The sequence below is a fragment of the Lutjanus erythropterus genome, chromosome 15 (genome assembly GCF_056507025.1).
Source record: "Lutjanus erythropterus isolate fLutEry1 chromosome 15, fLutEry1.hap2, whole genome shotgun sequence".
Classification (NCBI taxonomy): Eukaryota; Metazoa; Chordata; class Actinopteri; order Lutjaniformes; family Lutjanidae; genus Lutjanus; species Lutjanus erythropterus.
This window is the reverse complement of record NC_139331.1, coordinates 9,755,001-9,777,239: the sequence shown is the minus strand read 5'-3', so window position 1 is coordinate 9,777,239 and position 22,239 is coordinate 9,755,001. Positions and strand designations below refer to the sequence as shown.

At 39.6% G+C, this 22,239-nt stretch overlaps 1 protein-coding gene across 1 annotated transcript in view; it reads left to right on the top strand.

The window, feature by feature from the left end:
• The first annotated feature begins 641 nt into the window (after nucleotides 1–641).
• fzd3a (frizzled class receptor 3a) overlaps nucleotides 642–22,239 on the top strand; it is a 29,428-nt gene continuing 7,830 nt past the window's right edge. Inside the window, exons 1-6 of the mRNA XM_084737328.1 lie at nucleotides 642–779; nucleotides 1,891–2,524; nucleotides 17,647–17,843; nucleotides 19,329–19,791; nucleotides 19,885–20,184; nucleotides 21,129–21,380. Of these exons, the coding sequence (XP_084593454.1) occupies nucleotides 2,324–2,524; nucleotides 17,647–17,843; nucleotides 19,329–19,791; nucleotides 19,885–20,184; nucleotides 21,129–21,380 (1,413 nt within the window). The 5' untranslated portion in view covers nucleotides 642–779; nucleotides 1,891–2,323. The remainder of the gene's footprint in view (nucleotides 780–1,890; nucleotides 2,525–17,646; nucleotides 17,844–19,328; nucleotides 19,792–19,884; nucleotides 20,185–21,128; nucleotides 21,381–22,239) is intronic.

The following is a 22,239-nucleotide window of genomic DNA, read 5'->3' as shown; positions in this document are numbered from 1 at the left end:
AGAAGGTTACCATATGTCATTATGTATTTATAATGCTAATCTGTAAAAATGAGTGAAAAGTACAGTATTTAGGCTACCTCTGGAGTGAACATCATGCAAAAAAAAAGTTGAGACTGTTGAGAAAGTTTAGAAATGACTGTATTTATTGAGGAGACTTAAGGTCGTTATGTTGCTTAATAATAATAAATAAATGTAAAATTCTAAAATATATATATATTTTAATGAATAGGCCTATTAAATCTCAGTTATTTTCAACTACTGCTTACAATTCGTTTTCATAAAGAATTAAATCATTAAACTGAAATCGTTGTTTGATGTTGAAATAAATACTTTTATCTGTTGCAACAACTCATATTTTAAGTGTGGGATGTAATAAAAAATATGCGTTACTACCTCATTAGCTACATGTTTTATTTACTGACACAGTAATGTGTTGTCAGCTGGGTCTTGCTTCGTTAGTTACTTAAATGCTTTTCTGGTTAAAATGTGATATTCTCCGTGTAATGTACCGTACATACCTGTAACGACAGTCTGGACTTACGGTACGTCAGTTGGCGAGGCTTTTATTTTGATAGCTTTGACTGGACGCCATTTTGAAAATGCCGTACGCTTGACGCTCGGCAGAGAGGAGGGAGGACAGCAGCGGGGAGGAGGACAGAGGAGGAGGACAGGAGGAGCCGGGAGGAGGGTGCTGCTAGAGGGACATTCACTCATTGTTACCAACTCGAGGAACGGCGGAGACGCCGGTGCTACACGTGAATTTTCAGCACAACATTCAGGTAAAGTTGCCTTTAATTTGACCAGTTTAGCTTTAATTTATAACCGGAGTGTTTCTCGTGAACAGCCTCCCATGCAGCCGCCCGCCCGGCTCGGTGCGGTGAATTATAACACCGGTACACAGGCAGGCTACATATGCCACGGTTACCATCATTTAACTAACCGTCATCTTTTGTCTCCGCTGCGCTGATTGACATTTCTGTCCATTTTATTCAACCATTTCTTCTGTAGTGGCTCAGTTACCGCAGTCAGACAAACAAACAACCGTGACGAGGTTACGTTAGTCCGCTACACTCACATTTATGAGCAGCAATTAATTCACGAAACCCTGCAAGGACCCACAGGAGGACCCGTTTATAATAACGCACAGGTAACGTTAACGGCTAACGGACGCATTACCTTCGCATTTACGGTGGGAAACCTTTAAAACGTAGCTGTGCTTGTTTGACATTTGGGTTAAGTATATACCTACATTTAAATAAAGTATTATTTGTTTTTTGTCTGAGTGAATTGGAAGGTATTGAGCTGTTATGGGTGTGTACTGTCATGTAAATGTGGTAATTTCCCTTTCCTTTATGCAAAAATGGCTAAATTACAAGAAAAGGCTAAAAATAATTGTCGAAACTGTTTCAGTCCACGAATTAAGGTTACATCACTAAAATAATTAGAAAGAGTAACATATTACAATTCGCTACATATTATGATAAGTCAGTTCAATAAACTACCACAAAAAAGTGTAAATACCCAAGTAAATGTGTGGATATATTAATGATTCAGATATTTGCACTGTATGTGAGCATTTTGCTGTCATTATTAGTCACAAGCATGCTATATTATCTGTTAATTAATTCTGCTAATGTTATCATTCATCTGCACAATCCACCCACCACAGTTGGTGACCTGAAAAGCAATTACCAACCCTCTTAAAACAGCCTTTTGTGTGTTTTTCAGTAGCAGTCTGTAATTAGTTTAATTTTCCTTTTTTTTAAAAAAAAAAAAAAAAAGAAAAAAAAAGTGTTCTGGGCTGCCATTTTCAACAAATACTACAGATGGATAACCTGCTATTGCTGATCTGAGACCTAATGTTTTTAAAAATGTGCTTTTATTTTCCAGATCGCAGGCTGACATCATCTCCATCTGTGGTTGTCATCGATATCCTGTTCCACAGCATCATCATCGCTGTCCGACGAGGCAGCAGAGGGAGGAGTGTGAGCCATTCGGTCATAGCAGCGTAGCGTCTTAAAGGACCACAGCATCTCTCAGGTGATGGAGGTGTTGTGACACTCTGCGGCTGCCGCTGATGGGAAACACCACGGTGATGGATGCTGTCAGCTTCAACCATGGCTGTGTTGGATTACGGTGTGCGACCCCGACTGTTTGTCTGTGAGCCGAAGAGGAGGAAGAGACTACTAGACAGTCCTGGACACTCCTTAAACCCTGTGATTTCCTTTTCCTGGTGAACGAGCCAGATGCTGACGGGGCTCAACCTCTCTTCTTAACCAGCCGTCCCCTGGGTCTTTCTTGTCTCCTGCTGTACGGACCAGTCATGGATCTCCTGTGGGTGCTGTCGGTGTCCATGTTGACAGCGTGCGTCGCCATCCCAATGGATGCGGCAGCGGGGAGCCACAGCCTGTTCACCTGTGAGCCCATCACCCTACGCATGTGCCAGGGGCTGCCCTACAACTCCACCTTCATGCCCAACATCCTGAACCATTACGACCAGCAGACTGCTGCTCTCGCCATGGAGGTACAGTACACTGCTGACATGTGAAAGATGTGAATCGCTTTGCCTTTTAAAGCTGCAATTTGTGTTCCTCGAAATTGAGATTGTGAAGGACAGCACAGGTATTTCCTGAAGTTTTGTACTGATAATCAATACAAATATTTTTTTGGTCCATGGAAAATAAGCAGCGGTGTTTTCTTTCTGTTTATTAGGAAGAAAACACCCTTTGAATAGAGGGATGAACATTAAAGGTGGGGGCATCGATTTTAGAGAAAGATGACGGCTGAGTCTCGTTCCCAGGTCATGAAACACTGATGCTTTGGGTTGGTGACTTAACAAAACAATGAATGAGAATGAGGCTCAGCAGTCTCTCTCCAGAATTGATTACTGCTCTTTTAATGAATTGTAATATGTCCTACTGCAATTTTCAAAACACATGAGGCACAATATTTAATAAAGGTGAAATTTGCATCAAAATATTTTAAATTAAAATATTGCCATTCTGCAGAGATGTCATAGTCTACGCATCATATTATGGAGACTTAAGAAAACATTTTATTTTCTTTCTCTGTTACTAATCTTTGCAAATATCACACCACAGTCACTTTAATATATTTGTTAAAGAAAATAAGAATAATGCTAAGAGAATTAGCATTTCCTCTAATATCACCAATCATATTGCAATTGCAATATCAGTCAAAATAATCACAAGAAAATATCATTCCACTCTGTTTGAAACACATTTAGACAGTAATAATCCATTTAGGCCATAATGGGACTGAAACGTAACAGCCTTGTGGTCTGCCGCACCTACTCAGTGGAAGGGGAATATCTGGGATACATTAAGCCTTTTAATATACTATTGAAAAACAAGTTTTAACAGAAAATACTAGAAGATTAAAATATAATTGGAACATACAGTGATGGTGGATAAACCTTGTACCAGAGGTTAAAAACATAACTGCTAAGAGCACAAATATCTGCGCTACATTCATTTTAGCCTGCTGTTATTTTTTATGCGAATTTGTCCAGGCCTGTTTAAAGCGATGGATTTGGGACACAAATTAGTAGCGTTCTTTATCAAATGGGTATTTATTTGATAAACTCCAGTATGCTGCTTTTGAGAGTCATAAGCTTATATTAAAGTCATAAACGGTAAAATGTAGGGAGGATTTCAGGTCCTTTCTGTTTGAGTAGTTTTAATATCACCATTGTCTCAGTAATTCATTCACAACTTCTCATTCAGAAGTGTTAACCAGATGTGCTGTTGTTGTCACCCGTAAAGCTGACCTTTTGGAAATAATAACAAGGTTTATATGGCAAATAATATATTACATCTTATTTTTTACGCCGTGTATGTTTTGTTCTGTTTCCTTTCCATTTTCTTTGTTTTGCTGCTCTCTTCTGAGAATTGTCTCCCGGGTTCTTTCTAAAATAATCTGAAACAATTACTCTGCCAGTCCAGAAGTTCATGCTAGGCTGAACAAATTAATTGAAATATAATTGAAATTGCTACATCCAAATCACAGGAGCTGCAATTTTTTGATAAGGGTAAAATATATCACAACATACTATTATAAATGAATCATTGAGGTGGAGATGCAGTGGTCTGCAAATCATATTCTCCAGACATAAGGTTTAGACCCTAGCAAAAATCACATAATCCCATTATCATAATAATTTTTTCTTGAAAAATGAAGTGTAGAAATTGCCATTACCAGTAAAATTGAGACTTATATCTCAATTGCAACATGTGTCAAAAAAAATTGTAATATGATTTATTTTCATATCATTCAGCCCTAATTCACAGACAAAAGATTAATTGAAAACTATTTTTAAAAATAGTAGTTTCACTAATTTTTCAAGCAGAAATGCCTTAAACATTTGTCTTTTCTAGGTTCTGAAATGTGAGGATTTCCCGCTTTGCTGTGCTTTTATAAAATTTTAAATAAATTAAATAGATATGTCGGCTTCTGAGAGATTGAAGAATTTTTCACCAGTTTTTCATATTCCGTAGACTATTAGAATTAATGGATTGTGAACCTTCAGTTGAGCCTATGTAGTAGATATCTGATATTAAGTTCAAATTTCTGCTGGATATTGATTTCAACCAACTATTTTTTTGATTGATTTTTTTTTCCTAAAAGCTATTAATTTTGAACACAAATAGCTAATGGCCTGTATAAAATGGGTTTACACCTGAAGAATAGTGTGAGTAATTGCAATATCATATTTTTAGTGAATTAATTTTACATATTGGGTGTGTATAATGAAATTTTTCTTGTTATTTGTTCTTGGAAATTTTAGTCATTGTCTTAAAAAGCGATTAAGAAGACATTGGGTTTTGTTTTAAAGTAACAAGGGCCAGTCTTAATACCCACAAAAACTGACCTTCTGAAGAGAGAAAGCAAGGCTTCTTTTGCATACCTTTAATTTTTGTCTGGGCTACAACTAAAGATTATTTTCATTATTGATTAATCTGCTGGTTATTTTCATGATTAATCATTAAGTATATAAAATGTCAGAAAATTGTGAAAAAATGCTCATCACAATTTCCCAGATCTCAATGTGATCTCTTCCTTTTATCCAGCCAACAGTCCTGAAAACTCTTCATTTACTATGATAAATGGCAAAGTAAAGCAACAACTCCTTACATTTAAGAATCTGCAACCGGCAAATGTTTGGTTGAAAAATGACTGAAACGATACCAATTCGATAACTGAATTTTATCGGCCAATACCACATATCAATCCAATATCAGTGTATTATAATATGTGCATATTGTTACTATTTTTTCTGAGCCTTATGCAATTACATCACATCCACATAGGTTTACATTGTGGATGCAATGTAATTTCTATTGTTGTATGGCCTGGCTCGTGTTAAAAAAAAAAAGGAAATTGCCCAATATTGGTATCAGAACCCTTATCAAAATAGTTAACAGCTAATTTTCTTTTGATCAACTAATCGATTAATTGACTAATTATTGCGTCTCTAAATGTGACCCTATGTCTTGGTTTTTCTTCTCAATGTACCTCCCACTTTGTTTCTGTCTCTGACTCTGTGTTAACCCCAACCCTTTTTTTTCATCTGTTTTGACTCACATTATTGTGGCTGCACAGAAGGGAAATTGACACAGATAGCATCTCTGTCTAACTGTGTGTATTGTCAGGTCAGGACAGGGGTTTGTGATATAATTAGTCTTCCTCACATGTTGATAAGTGGTTCATTGTATATGCTGCACCACCTGCCCCATGGACATCAGTAGCCTAGATAGCTATCACCGCAGCTAACTGGGTATGTGCTGAGAGTTAGTAATATCATAGTGCTAGCCTACTTTAATTTGGCTCCTCTAGCTCCAGGGACTCAGTGTATTACCAAAACATTAAGCAGAAAATTAAGTTTTAATACTTGTCCCTGGGGGCCATGAGAACAGTGCATTATTAAACGCCACTGATTTAACAGGGTGTGTTGTCCTAAAGTGGTTTCTGGATGCACATCTGGCATGTTGATAGACAGTGATTTAGCCCAACATGTAGGGACTCTTCACATAATTTGTTGTGCGCCAAAGTCATTTTATATAACAGGCTTTTGAGAAGTTAGTCAACTTTGTCTGGTAATGAAAACACCAAACTGTCCTCTGTTTTGCTTTGGTTCAGCTGATGGATTAGAGCTCAGATTCTAGTGTTTTATTGTTTCTACCCTTTAGATAATCTATAGATTTACCAGCTCACTGTTGTGGCTAGGTCATCCTCTTTGAGACGTCGAGTTAGGCATTTAAACACAATCATGGAGCAGATGCATCACCTCATTAACTTAATCCCATCCTTTATATAGGCTGATCCCTCTGGAAGCTCAATCTATCGAGCAATTACTGGCCAAAACTGGACCCAGTTACCAAATTCGGTCCTCTGTTGGCTGAAATATCTGCCTACCTATGAGTGCATGTATATCAGTCATTCCATCTATATTTATCTCAGTTTATCCATTCTCAGTATTATGCTCACATCGTCTCCCACTCCCTCTATCACTTTTACCCTTCGACACCCACCCCACCCTGCCTGGCAGAGCAATGGGTCCATGTGTGGAGCCCTGCCGACCATCTGTGCCTACTCCACTTCACTGTGCTCAGCAGAGACAAGCTGAGTGAGAGAGAGATGGAGAGATGGAGGGCGGGAGGAGTTGTGTGTGTGTGTGTGTGTGCCACTACAATCCAGGGTTATGTAACCTCTAAGCATGCCCTGCCCGACTGTGTAAGCACACAGCATCACATCGCACCACATCACAGCTGCACTCACATTTGGAAAAGATGCAGACACTCCCGCCTCCACCTCAGACTTGCGGCGTGTCCTTTCTTGTCATTGCCGAAATATTCCCTTTCATCCTCTGGGTTTAGTCACTCAGTCATGTTGTTTTTTAAGATTTTCACATAGTGATTTTTGATGGATTCTTTCAAGAAAAAAAAAAACATTTTGAATTTTGATGTGTAAATTTGCTATATGTATGTGGTTTGCAATTATTTTTTTCTCATTGCTGAGGCCAGGTTAGCTTCTAATGCCCAATCGCAGTGTGTGGGTTGCTGTGAACAGAAAGAGGCAGTTGTGCTTTAGACGGTGTTCAATTTGATTGGTCATGGATCCACAATTAAGTCTCTTTTAGCGCTCAAAAAATGCTTGTTGGGTTGGAAAAACATATGGTAACCCCATAGGTTCAAAATAACAGAGACTATGCCTCTGTTTGGCTCTTGTTTTCCAGATAACTTGCCCTAGATCCAGTTCATGGGAGAATTCAAAGCCTGTAAGATGTCGAGGGCAACCAAATGAGAATTGACAGTTGATTTTAAAGGGAATTAGGTCTGCTGAATAGCCATGATAATGATGATGAATGCCTCGCACCGTGGAGAAACTGGGAGTTGGACGAGAACCAACGCCTGCCGTTCTTACAGTTTTTGTCTAAACCCCCTGAAGTGGTGTCTCTCTGAATTTCTTTCTTCTTGTCCCGCTTTTCAAGGTCTTTTCAAGGTTTTTGTTTTTTGGGTAAGTGGGTGCTATTTATCATGATATCGTTATAAACTTTTGCTTTATCTTGTGATATATTGGTAATCTTTCTAAGACTTCAGTCCGTGATATACACTGTACAGCATTTAATTAAAGGCTGACGCTGTGTGGTGACACATGATTGCTTTGTGGATGAGAAATGCTCTGCCAACCACAGCAACAGAGCAGTTTTATACAGACATAAAAGGTTTTTCTTACTTTATTGCACAAATACATATTTTATGGCTGTCTGAACAGCAAACAAACACAAATACTGTGATTTCTAAAAACAGGATTTTCTGTTTTGGCGTTCATCCTCACTCAGTCTGTCATCGCTGACCGCTGAATGACCTCGCAGCTGAAGTGGGACAGTGGCCTCAGGGCTGGGAATCGGCTATTTCTGTGCCACAATGATACCGTGCCACACTCACATAAGATAAGTGGGAGCGTGGCGGATTTGACTGGCATTACTATAAGAGGAAAAAAGAAACGGGCTGAAATCCCCTTCTGTAGAGAGATACACACTGTAGCTACAGGATGAATGTAAAGCTGCGTGGGTTCATCGTAGTGAATCATTGAAACTAGTTTGAACTGTCCAAGACATCCAAAGGTATTTGGTTTGATGGCATTTGATTCACAGTTCACTAATGTTATACCGTAAGATATCAGGACTGCTCTTTCTTTAATGGCGGTAGTTGATACAGTAAGTCTTCCACTATTGGATTTACAAATCAGTCAAGGATTTCTTTGCTGGAGAGAGAAATTCTTATGATATTATTAACTTATTATACACTTACACTTTTGCCTTCTTTGTAGTAATGCTCACATTATCATTTTTCATGTAAGGTAGGTGCTTTGCTTGGTGTTTGGTTTTTGAGAAAAGCACTGCAAACCACACCATCAGTACAGTTAAAGATTATGAAAATTAGTGATACTTCAATACTTTTTTGATGCCAAATGTTTTAAAACAATCAAAAGTACTGACGCTATACAAAAAAAAAAAAAAAAAATTAAGTGCTCAACCTGAGTTCAGTACAGACTTTATTATCCTGCCTGAGAATTGGCTTGCAACAAAACCAGACAGTGTTCAGTGACCTTTTCTGTACCAGCACTGAATTTGCAAATAAATCATCTATTTTGTGTTCCAAGGTCTTTCCTTTTTGCCATTGGATCGAAAGGGGTATCTGGTATCTTTTTAAAATACTAGTATTGTATCAAAGTTCAAAATTCTGATATAACTGGTACAACTGCTGCCGTCTCCTTTACTGTACAAGTAATAGGAAAAATCTATCAAGTGCAGAAGATGTTTTCTGAGCTTTGGATAAATTATAGAATTGATGATATATTGCAATATCCAAAAATGGATATATTAATTGGCTTCCAAGGTATTTAGCTGGACAAAGAAATTATACAACCAGTAGAAGAAGAGACAGAGATAGAGGTGATATTAAGAAGGACTGCTGTATTATTGTAAAAGTAATGAGAACAGGGATGGCTTGAATGTTTCCTCAAGGCCAGATGGGACAAGCGAGAGGTCAGGGCCAACTGAAGATGTTAATTAGATTAGATTGATAAGAGGGTTTGTTTACATGAAGCCAAAGCCAAGCCAGCAAATCATGTTAATGGTTGCAAGATGAAAAAAGTGAATGTTCTCTTTGTGGAAATTCAGTGACAAAATATACAAGATGACAAGGTTATTCGGCCCGTCAATATACTAATCTAACAAAACTGAAAAGGTTGTCTTGATTTCATCTTTCCGTGATAGGTCTATTTGTCGTGTTGTGTTTTGTATGAAGGGTGTGCAGTGACACAAAGACCAGTCAATGGTCTGTTTTTAATCTGCCTAGTCCCACTTACACTCATTTCCTGCAGCTTTTAGGTCGTTAAATCAGTCTCTTGTCTCAGGTTTACAACACATTCAGACAAACTGTGTCATGTTACAGCTGCTATGCAGAATAACCCAGATACTCCACCCATGCCGTGTGAATGGATTTGTAAAGGAGAGCAGGGGTGTGTGTTTGTGTGTGAGAGTTTGTGTAAAATGCTGATAAAGCTCCCTGATGGCTGCAAGTCTGTTAAAACACGCTGCAGTGAACTAAAAAGTACACCATTTAACATGCTCATTGTGTTGGCTAGTGAAGATGTACCCCTGTTAAGCACACACACACACTCACACACAACATGGTCTGATAAATCCCACCCAGCGTGACCCCGTCTATAAAAGAGCCTCTTGTTTTATTTAATGTCCAACACCGTGTTTATTGGCAGTGGACTGAAAGAGAAGCACATCCAGAGAGCAACTCGCTGGTCCACAACAACCTTTCTGTGTGTGTGTCTGTGTGTGCACGGACATTACACATTGTCAGAGCGTGAGGTTTTCAAACATTTCTTAGCGGTGAATGACACGGCTGACTCGGTCGACCCATCCCTTCTCTCCCTCCCTCACCCACAGTCTCACCCCCTCCTTTCTCTCACCCGTCTCTTTTGTCCTCCCCCTCCCCCAATGCAGGGCTCACCCGTTGCCCAGGAAACGGTCCCAATTGTGCTGTTAACAAAGGGAGCGGAGGCTTTCTTGCCTCCCGGGAGGTGGTCTCCTCCACCCCGCACCCTGACCTCCTCGAACCCTGCTCTCCTCCCTCTTCCTCCACCTCCTTCTCCTCCTCCTCCTCCTCCTCCTCCTCCTCCTCCTCCTCCTCCTCCTCTTCCCTGGTGATGCATCACTCGTCGCCATGGTGCTGAGCTTGGAAATTTGGAGAATTGGAATGGCAGCAGAGGAGAAAGGAGGATAAAGGGGTGAGAGAGGGAGAGAAAATGCAGGAGGAGAAGCGGCTGAAGGAAGAGGAGGAGGGTGGGGGTGATGGTAAGAGAGGTGACTGGGAGGTATTTCTAAAAGAACAAATCAACACAGACCAGTTGGCCACGGTGGGCTTCTTTGTCAGCAATTCATCAGTCACAGCAGCATCTTAGCAGCTGACTTGGAGCCTTTATTAAAAACTAATTACTTTAGCATTAGGGAGGTACATACAGCAGCCACCCCTTGGATGCTCTTCGTTGGACCAGGCTGTATTAATATTTAATATCACCAGAATCTCGATCTGACTCAAATCATGCTAGATAATCTCTGAAATGTATGGAGGTGAAACTGAGGTCAACGCTGTTTTTCTTCTTTCTTCAAAGGCTCACACTTTTGGGATTAGATTAAAAATATGCAGATATATCCAAAATATTATGTTAAGTAAACAAACTCATGTTGACCTCATTGAACTGCCATATTAAATAATATATCTTTATATTATATTCCCTAGCCTTTTTTGTCATTGCAGGCATGTGAAAGATATTAGAATTTACTAAGTTCACATTAAGTTCAGACCAGTGGTTTTCAGTCTCACAAGGCTGCTGATATTTGCCTTTAAGTCAGAGATAATTTACATGGATGCAATTAATAATAATTATAATAAACAAGCTGTAGAATAGTGTGCTTCACTAGTGCTGTACACTACAGAATAGGCCTTTTTCATAGCAGACATTTTGTCATGAAATAGTAAGATAAACACAGGTCATTCAGGTCACTGGAAAGGTTCTGCTACACGAAACTGAATGGGACTTTAATCAGTACCATCTGTAACAACTGTGCTTACTGTCCTATTTCATATTAATATGGCTGCTGGGGAAAAAGGTCTATTTTTTTCTTGAGCACCAGACTATCAGTACGTTTTGACATGTCACAGTAAGAAAAGCACAGGTGAAAATAACCAAATACATGATGGCTGAATTCCATTAGGCTGCTTGAATTTCGGTTGCTGCATCATGGTCACACTGTCACAGTTTACTTAGATACTTGAAAATAATGCAGGCGTTACTAATAACACCTGGAATTTTTACTACTACTACTTTGACAAGTTCAAAGTTCTGTTGTAGGGGTGGATGATATGGCCCCAAAATCATATCATGATATTCCAGGTATTTCTGGGGTAGTGCTTCTTGACAATATGACAAAATACTGAATGCTTTTGCTCATGGGTACAATTAATTAATTAGTTTACAATAATTGTTGTATTGCCCCCTTTTGTTGTCACAGACTTCTTGCACTTCTTAAGTATTTCCTTGGTTTGTTTAACATCTGATTTGTTTGTAACCAGCTCACTTACACACTACTGAAGTTTCTTCCCTTTAACTAGCTCTTTCATTGTGGAGCCTGTAGCAACATCACTTTTACATTAAGCCATGCTTGTTTCTGCTGTGTGCAACAGTATAATGTCGTTATGTCAACAAGTCTAATACTGACATTATTTATATAAACTTTTTTGTATCATCAAAATTATATAAAAATTATCTTGAACGATATAATCTGACACATCCCTAGTCTGTTGTGGAAGAGGACTGCTGAAGACTACTTAAAAATTTAGAACTGAAAAATTTAGAGGTTTGATAGTAGATAGAGATTGATAGATTATTGTTTACTCTATAAAATGCCATAAAATTGTGAGCCCAAAGTGATGTCTTCAGATTGCTTCTAAGAGGTGTTTGTCTCATTGTCTGTCCAACCAACAGTCTGAAACCCAAAGACTCTTCACTTGCTATCATAAATGACAAAAAGCAGCAAATCCTTGCATTTAAGCAGCTGGAAACACAAATGTTGTGTCATATGTAGTGTCAGTTGTGTTGCTATGTGATCAAGACAGCTTCCTTGTTGTCATTGTTGTTTTGATATCAGAGAGCAGGACTCTGTCAGAATGGTCTCCTGTTTCAGTATCTTCATCCAGGCTGTCTGGTTCACGTGAGTCCAAGGTCTGACTTGAGCCTAATTGGTTTTTCTTTAGTTTTGTCTTCCCCGTTTCTTGACTTTTTGGTTGTTAACTAAAACTTTTTGTCCCTTGGCTATATTTTGTACTTGGTATCCCTTAGTGAGAATAGTCTTGGATGTTTAAAACATTTAAGCTTGTCAGAGATATTGGAAAACACGTCGACTCCTGAAGCACCCTCAGCACTGTCCCTTTTGGCTTATTGTGACAATTTATTGTGATATGAATTTTAATAATATGGCACAGCATTCTTTAATTTTTTAAATAGATTTTTAGATTAGAAATATCTATACATTATGTTTTGTTTTAATGTCTAAGTCAGCAATGATAGGTGGCACTAACTAACTACATTTACCCCCTCTGTAGATGGTTTGCTAACTGTCAATGGAGTCCCAGAATCCACTGCTGTTCTAACTGTCATGTCTGACTGTGTGTGAGCCTGTTATTTCCACAGTGGCATATTATTCCACATTTTCAGAGATCAAAAATCTCCTTACAAACTCCCATGAATACATAATGACTGTAGCAGCAGGATTGAAACTGAAATTACATTAGCATACCACCCCCCTCAGGCCTGCACCATTTGAAAGAGTTGTGTATTACACGCTTGATTCTCCTTACACGGCCGGCTCTAGGGTGGAAAGCGCCATGACAAACCTCTGGCCATTCATCAGACCAGTGGTTCACCAGCTGTTTCCAGTGTGGCCATTAACACCAGATCCCCGTGGAGAGTGCAGAGAGGTTCCGCAGGGCCTCAAGATGTTGGTATTTGGATTTGTTTAGACTTCTGACTGTGTGGGTAAAGCCACGACCAGCCATATGTCCCATCCACCAGTTCAGTCCTGCCTGGCCCCACACAGGCTCACATGTTGGGTTGAGTGTAATAAAATGGCTGAATGGAGACACTGAAGAGATGGAGGAGGGGTAAGCATGGTAGGAGAGTAGTGGATGATGGAGGAGCATAAAAATAGAAAAAATGGGAAGCAGCATGAATAGGAAGAGTTTTTCCCCTAGTAGATCATCAGTCTTTGTAGCCTATATATTTATTCAGCCGTCTCCCATGGCATCTCGGTTTGTAGTACAGTACAGTGTAGTACATTGTGCTCTATGGAGCATATCAGTAGCCTCCGGGAATCAAAACGTGGAAGAGCGAAGATGCAAGCTCACTTTAGCTGCATTAGCTCATGTTTGAGTGGTTAACCAACGCTGACAGGGCACCACTGATGAAGTAATAGATGTCACACAGGACCACACACCAGCAGCAAAAAGCGTGTGAGTCACAGCGAGGCTCTTCAGTAAAGTAGCACCCAGGACTGACGGTGGGGTGACATTCAGGATTTTCTGCTTTTCTCTGTTATTTCTCCAGAGACCATCAGCAACATACTCCAGTTTCCTTTCTCTGTGTTTTCTGACCTGGTTCTGCATCACTGTAGCTGCAATGTGATATTCTTAAAGCATTTTAGTTGTATCTTTATAATTCTATCAAGTCCTTGTGCTTTTATAATAGCCATCTTTATATAGATTAGGCAAAACAAGAAATTTGAATATGTCTGCTTGGGCTTTGGAAAATTGTGATGAGCATTTTTGTTTCAGACATTTTATGGACCAAAGAATTAACTGATAAATAAAGGAAAATAATTTGTACAATTGATAAGGAAAATTATTGCTACTTGACTCACAAAACTGTCCCTTAAATATCTTTAAAAAATGTTTTTAGGTTGATTTGGAAAGTAATAAGTTATTTTGGAGACATCTGACAGCCAGTGATGAGAAAATTGGAATGTAATATTTTATTGTCTTTGTAGGGTGGACTGTCTATACTATTGGAAGACATAAAATAGTACAGTGTGATTGATGTGCACATCTGCAGTAATAGACTCATTTCAAGGTGGATCATTCTCATTTCACTCATGTTCATGCTTCATAGATAACTCCGGCTCTTCGCATGTGATGAGTGTGCATTATTGTGTTATCGTCCAGTGGTGCTCAATGAAACGTGATGACTCCATTTGTACAGAAATTACACGATCGACTGGTTGATTGATCTCAGTTATGACAGGCGTGTAAGTTACCTAAAGTGATCCTCTACATTTTAGATTGCATATGAATCCTCTGCTGAGTTAAGACTTAGGTTACCGTTTCTACGTGTGAACATAAATCCCTGTCATCACCCATCAATCCCTGATCCCTCACCAGTCTGAGTATCTCAGCGCCTGTCTGTCTCATGATTGTTTTCAGTCTCCTCCACAGCAGCTTAATGTTGTCTTCCAAGAAGAGTGATATGAACAAGACAATGACAAAAGCTGCATGGATGTGGCTGCTTTGTGCTTTAAAGGCCAAGCCTAACACCCATTATAATCCTTTTTTATATAAAGACATCACATGTGGGTGGCAGGAAAACATGCTGTCAGCAGGAGGATGTACTGATGTTGCAGACATATGGTGGGAACACATGACAATTGTCTGTTCACATCTGATTATGGTTAAGGTGACAAACAATTGAGAGGATCAGAGAAAAATCCCGAAACCCTGGTTCTCTGAAATCAATCATCAGCCAGAAAATGTTCCCAGAATAGAAAGATGCTGCAGACTTTTTTCATTTCTAAGGATATTCACCGTGTACTACGCAATAAAAGTAGGATTAAAGGGAATGAACTGTGTTTCATTTGGTTTTATCCAAATATCCACATTAAGCCCAAATGACCAGTTATATAATAGCAGTCTCTAATTTTCATTTTATGTTTCAAGTTTAAAAAAATCCAGTCCTGAGAGTTTTTGTAATGTGATTTATCAAAGCTTTATACCCAAACTTAAATCAACAGAGCTGCTTTCACTTTCACATTGTACTGCATTCATATGAAGATGTGCTGTACAGTGTTGCTGTTATGGATGTATGACTTGACGCTGAACAAGACAGGCATTGAGTGAGGTAACATTAGCATTGTAGTTCCTCTTGGTCTTCATGTATTCACCCAACTGAAGGTTTGTAGTGTTTTTTCAGGTGGTTGAACAAGTTTGTTGTGTTGCTTTGCGGCACAGAAGCAAATCTTGTGCACTCTTTGCATTAAATTTGTTCTTGCTTAACATCACTGGCTCTGTATCTGACATATTTCCAAACAACAGTTTCTGATCCCTTATGAGGGACTTGCTCCTCGCCCACTTGCTTCTAGACATTTGATTTTCATTTTGCTGTTTCTGTTCTGTGTAGTATATTACTCTTCCACTCTGGGCTACAGTTGCAACATCCAGGAAATTTTGCACAGGCTGCCAATGCATGATGGCCAACTGTTAGTTTAAGGAATGCTTGAGAATTCCATGAGCAGAACACGCTTTTTAAATGTCAGTATCACAGTCGATCATGTTCATTTAATTGTGGGAAACCAAAATTGTGATTGAGATCATTACTAGGTTAATTGTGCAGCCCTGTGTAATAATCAACCCCAGCTCAACCTTTGACTCTGTCAACCTAGAAGCCTTTGAATGTAGCAGAATTAGTTCAACAATATCTCTCTAAGTGTCTTAAAAATTATACAGAGAGCTAAGTGTTGTCCAATTTTTCGAGGTGTTCATTTCTACTGAAGACGCAGAGCAAACTGTTTCACTGGTTAAAACCACAGTAACATGTCCTCCTGAATATCCACCCCTCTGACAAACAGAGACAAATTGCCCCCTGCCTGTCCTCTCCTCACCGCTCCCTTCCCCCTCCCTGTCCCTGTCTGTCATACAGACCCATGTCTTTAAATTTTGGGGGAGGGCGTGCAGCATGTGTCTGACTGACTTGGGTGTGGCTCGAGGCCTTTCTGTAACACACACACCAACACAGAGGTGTATGCAAATTCATGCATATGGAAATGTGTAACCACAAGCTCCTGGACACATGGATTATTGTATATGCTTTCCCACTCATTCACCAACACACACACGTACACACACATCCACACTCTTGCCGAGGCATTTGCATATTAACAACACACCCCACAGATGCTTCCTGCACTCACACCGCCTCTTGGCTCAGTTTATGTGTGTGAGAGCATTATAGTGCTCGTACGTGGGTGTGTTAGCATGTAAATAATATACTTCCGTTGGTACTATGGCTTGAGTGTGTGAGTGTATGCATGTTAGCGCAGTGTGTCAGTCAGTCACAGCGTGGTCCTCCCTGTAACACAAAGGCCCTGTCAGCAGCAGCAGCCCTGTCTGTATGTGTGTGTGTGTGGTGGGGGTTGCCCAGCTTGTTGTCTCCTCCTATCTGGAGGTTGGAGGGAAGGAAGAGAGAGGAGATGGAGGAAGGGGGGAGCTTAAAATCACAGGGGTGGAGGGGATTATTAGGAAAGAGGCCAGAGTTGTTTTTATGGATTCATCTCCAGAAACGGTCAGAGACATGCTCCACTGATCTCTTTGTGCCTCTCTTTGGCTCTCATTGTGAAGTTTGAGTGACACTCTGGCTTTTTAAACTGTTTCAATTAAACCGGGTTCATTGTTTTGTAGGGGTGCCACAACTTCAGTATTAAATTTCAATTTCAGTATTATTGAAAATCAATTGAAATGAGCTATATAGAATCAAAATCAAATACTCAGTAATTCTCACAGTATTTTTTTGTCTTACCCCCTGCCTGCTTACGGCATCCAGCATGTATTAAATGTTGTTTATTGGACTTTTTTTGGGGGGGCCCACTTTGTAAAAATAACAAACCATTGAGACCCAGTTCACGATAGGCCTTACCAATAAATCTTGGTAAGAGTTTGTTCATGCATAAATAAATGAATGAACTGTTTTTACTGCCATTTCCACATCACCTTATATTATCTTGATGCATGAAATTGAAAACATACATGTTGAATTCTTTAGAAAAGAGAAATAAGTGCATTTAGTCTGAGTTAACAGGACATTTCATTGCTGTTTTCCTCTCATCAGGAAAACAATATAGGACATATAGGCCTTCTTCATAAATGAGATGAAAGAAGGGCATTTATATGGCATTAACAGGGTCTTGTTTTTTTCCTCTCATCAGTAAAACAATATTTACATTTTAAATGTTTAATAAAAATGTTAAAAGATATAGACCTTAAATTTCCTGTCTTCCACAGTCTTTTATATACTTGGTGACTGAAATAAAATCTCTGACTTCTGATATAGAGATCTTTTTAAAGCAAAATTTGAAAATGTAAATAACCTTCGTTGTTCGAAAAGCCAAATCAAATTGTGGATTTGGAGAATTGTGACACCTCTGTTGTTTTGTGCTGATAGGTTCTCTTTTTTTTAATACATTATTTATACATTAAAGTCCTTTTTCTGTGCCTCTACCTCCAGCCGTTCCATCCCATGGTGAATCTTCAGTGCTCTCCGGAGCTCCGGATGTTCCTGTGTGCGCTCTATGCCCCCGTTTGCACGGAGTATGGGCGGATGACTCTCCCTTGTCGCCGCCTCTGTCTGCAGGCCAAGAGCGACTGCTACAAACTAATGGACATGTTTGGTGTCAGCTGGCCACAGGAGATGGACTGCAACAGGTTGGTACAACAGCAATAATTCCTCTCCCCTGGATTTACGCCAGCCGTAACAACCCTGCTGCATCAGTCATTGGGGCACATTTTCATTTTGTGAGAGGAGTAGTGGAGCAACAGCAGAGCAACATGGAAAAAGTCATTTATTTTGATGACCACAGAAATGAATACCATGTTTATAAGAAGCTCTGACGCCTGATTTTGAGAACCGGCTGCTTAACAATTAAATTTATTTCAGTCTTTGTTGTCTCAGAGGGTAAATTAGTTTTGCAGCCAGATAATTGAATCAGTGAACCACACATCAAATTAGAGACATCAGCAGCAACACAGTGCACAAACATGGCCAACACAGTACTACAATACCAACATTATGATTGCCAAATCAAAATCACGTTGTCACAAATGTAATCTTGAAGACAAACAGCAAGTGAGGACAGTAAAATCAAATAATGAACAGAATACATAAAAACCCCTCAAAAACCCCCTCAAATATGGTCAATGAATAATCAGTAAATAAAGGCCTAATTTAGAACAGAATCTCACACATGGAGGCAGCCCAGTAGCTCAGTTGGCCCTGTGTATGGAGGCTGTAAGTCCTCTGCAGCGGCCGCTGGTTCAACGTCCATCTGCAGCCCTTTGCTGTGTGTCATCCCCTCTCTCTCTACCCCCTTTCCTGTCTGCTCTTCAGCTGTCCTATCTCATGAAGGCAAAAAGCTCAAAACATAACTTAAAAACAAAAATCTTGCACACAGTAATTACGAAAGATCTGTCTCATTGGCTAAATTAACACACCATTTTTCCAACTGTTTTCCTCCCAATTGTTTTTGGAATCATATGTAGTAGGTCATCTGTTCCAGATCCAAGATAGAGAGATGGGAATGTTGTGCTGATACTAAAACCCAGCATTTTGGGGATGATTTGTGCCAGTTCATTCCAGAAAGTCTGACTAGAGAGACAAGACTATATTCCCTCCAGTAGCATGGCTGAGTTTTGCAGAAGTTGCAGTGCAGTATTTTTACTATCAATCCAACCACAGCCCAACTACAGGCGCCTGGCTCTTATGCATAATACACACATGTAAACACATACTCACTCATCAATGATAAGCCAAGAAGAAGAAAGATGTATTTGGAGCGTCCTGTGTTCTGGCTGGCAACAGATGCAAATCATCCCTTATCTCCCCTCATTTCCTGTCAGCTTTCTAGCATTTGCATATTAAATAAAGACATAAATACATCAAGAATACTTACAAAAGATGTATTCAGCTGCTTAACAATGTGATAATAATAAAAATAAAGACAGTACTATGAATTCTCACTAGACAGTTTCTTCTCCTTCATACTGCTCTGGTATGACCTATAATCACCAGCTGCCTGGAGGGTAGAAAAATGTATTTATGTTCAGCTGGTTGGTTGTAATATAACGTATTGTTAAAATGTTAACAGCTGAAATAACCCTGAGGTCATCACCTCCCCTCTCTTCTCCTCCCAGGTTCCCAGACTGTGACGAACCCTACCCCCGTCCTGTGGACCTCCTGTCCAGCTCGGACACAACCGAATCCCCTGTCTCCGTCCAGCGGGACTACGGGTTCTGGTGTCCTCGAGAACTCAAAATTGACCCTGAGTTGGGCTACTCCTTCATGGGGGTCCGTGACTGCTCTCCCCCGTGTCCCAACATGTACTTCACACGTGAGGAGCTGACATTTGCCCGCTACTTCATCGGGGTGGTGTCCATCGTCTGTCTGTCCGCCACTCTTTTCACCTTCCTCACTTTCCTCATTGACGTGTCACGCTTCCGCTACCCAGAGCGTCCAATTATATTCTATGCTGTGTGCTACATGATGGTGTCACTGGTGTTCTTCCTGGGGTTTCTGCTAGAAGACAAAGTGTCCTGTAATGCTGCGAGTCCTGGCAGATTTAGGGCTTCAACAGTGACCCAAGGCTCCCACAACAAGGTAAGAAAGTCTAAACTGTGTATTATTTGCTGGTTTTCTACTGTCTAGATGTTAGTATTGATTCTACACCTGTCCATACTCTGTCTGTCTCAGGCCTGCACCCTCCTCTTCATGGTGCTGTATTTCTTCACCATGGCCGGTAGCGTCTGGTGGGTCATCCTGACCATCACCTGGTTCCTGGCTGCTGTTCCAAAGTGGGGCAGTGAGGCGATAGAGAAGAAGGCCCTGCTCTTCCACGCCTGTGCCTGGGGCATCCCCGGTGTCCTCACTGTGAGCCTGCTCGCCATGAACAAGATCGAAGGAGACAGTGTCAGCGGCGTTTGCTTTGTGGGGCTGTACAACCTGACGGCTCTGCGCTGGTTCCTGCTTGCCCCACTGGGACTGGACGTAGTGGTGAGGAAGAGCATTAAAACATACAGTGCTATCTTCCTCACAACTTCAATTGTTGGGAGCAGTTACTTCATATTGAGTCATAAGAGTGCTATAAGAAGAAGAGTTTTGCAGAAGAATAAGAAAATAAATGTGCAAATTTAGACAGATAAATAAAAATATTCAGGTAAATTAAAAATCCAGAAATGAAAGGGAAATTAATGAATAAATACATTTTAAAAATGTGGAATGCAAAATGAAATAGAAAAGTATAATAATAAGCATAATAATAATAATAATAATAAGCATTTTCATATATATTTTCATGCTTATTTGTTCATTTGTTTTGTATTTATTTATTGTAGATATTTTTTCATATAAATTGCTCTATTTTTCTGTACTTCTTCTGTTTGTTTGTGTTTTGAATTTATTTTTATATAATTTATATATTTTACCCCAGTATTTGCCTATTGCTTTTGCTTGAATGAATACTTGAATCCTGGCAGGACTCGTGTTCAGGAAGGTCTACCCAAAGCCATTTGATTGACAGAATAAGGAAAAATAAAGGGATAAAAATAAATAAATGACATGATATTAAACAAAATGAATTAATAGAAAATAAATCTACATGCAAAAATAAATAGATATTTTCAAAAATATATAAATACATTTATTCTGAAATAAATAAATAATAAAATAAAAAAAACTGAAATAAATGAAATTTCTAATGATTATTTCTTTATATTTTATTTGTAATTATTTTTTGATACTTTTTGTTTAATTCTTTATTCTTTCATTTATTTTCTTGTTATTTTACAGATTTATTCTTTTTATGGCGCTACTATGACTCCATAGTTCCAAGTTGTTTCTAAAAGATAATGACAGCCTAACATTCACTGTTAACAGATAAAAGTTGTTAACTCCATGATCTTAAACCGTATCCCCACCTCACTTTTGTGTAATCCTAGGTCGGTGTGGCACTGCTGCTGGCTGGCATCGCAGCACTGAACCGAGTCCGCATGGAGATCCCACTGGAGAAGGAGAACCAGGAGAAGCTTGTGAAGTTCATGATTCGTATCGCCGTGTTCTCCGTGCTCTACCTGGTCCCTCTGCTGGCCGTTCTGGGCTGCTACCTTTACGAAAACAGCTACCGAGCCGTCTGGGAGACCACCTGGGTCCAGGAGAAGTGTCGAGACTATCACATCCCCTGCCCCTACCAGGTAATGATACACCTATCTGATGTAAATTTGAACATAAATCATTAATAATTTAAGTATTAATTACAAGCATAAATTGCAGTGTTTCTGCAAGTCTTTAAAGTATATGTAAAGGAGACTTAAGAGATTTTTCCTCTATACACATTATGTGTGTTAAACAATAGTGGCTGAAAATGCAGTAAGAATGGAGAACAAGTTAACATCTCTCCTTTTTGACTTGATTTATAGGAAACTTTAACATGTATTTACATTTAGATTCTATCTTTGACAAGACATGGTCACATAACAGGATACTGCCCTGTATTTATTTATCACAGTCTAAAATTTGGGTGTTGCTGTCTGCAACCCTACTTCAGAACCCTGTATAACAGAGGTACTGATGCATTGATTCACTGTTGTTCATCACAGTTTGCACAGATGTTCACACACATTAAATACACAACTGGGACTTAAGCAAGGAAACTAGAAGACAGAGCAGGAGGTAACAGCTGGAAGAAGGCTGATCACTGCCAGATGTGTTTGCATACAGAGACATTAGAGAGCGCGTCCTGAATGTGACCGGATACTATGCGCATTTAAACATACATCCAACACAGACCAAACATTAACACAGACTCGCCCTTACAGTCATATATGAGACAATCTCTCATGCTGCTGGTGCATAGCAGCTCAGTGTTTTCACAGAGCTGCAAGAGCCTCCAGCATCAGGACACACACTGCATCTCCTCTGATAGAGCTGTTAATAATTCACACAGCTCTCTCTCTCGCTCTGTTGTCCTCTTTCCTCCCAGCCAGGTATCACCTCCCTTGTGAGCAGAGCAGATCTTTGCATATCCGCTCTTACTGTTGGATGTTCAAAGTG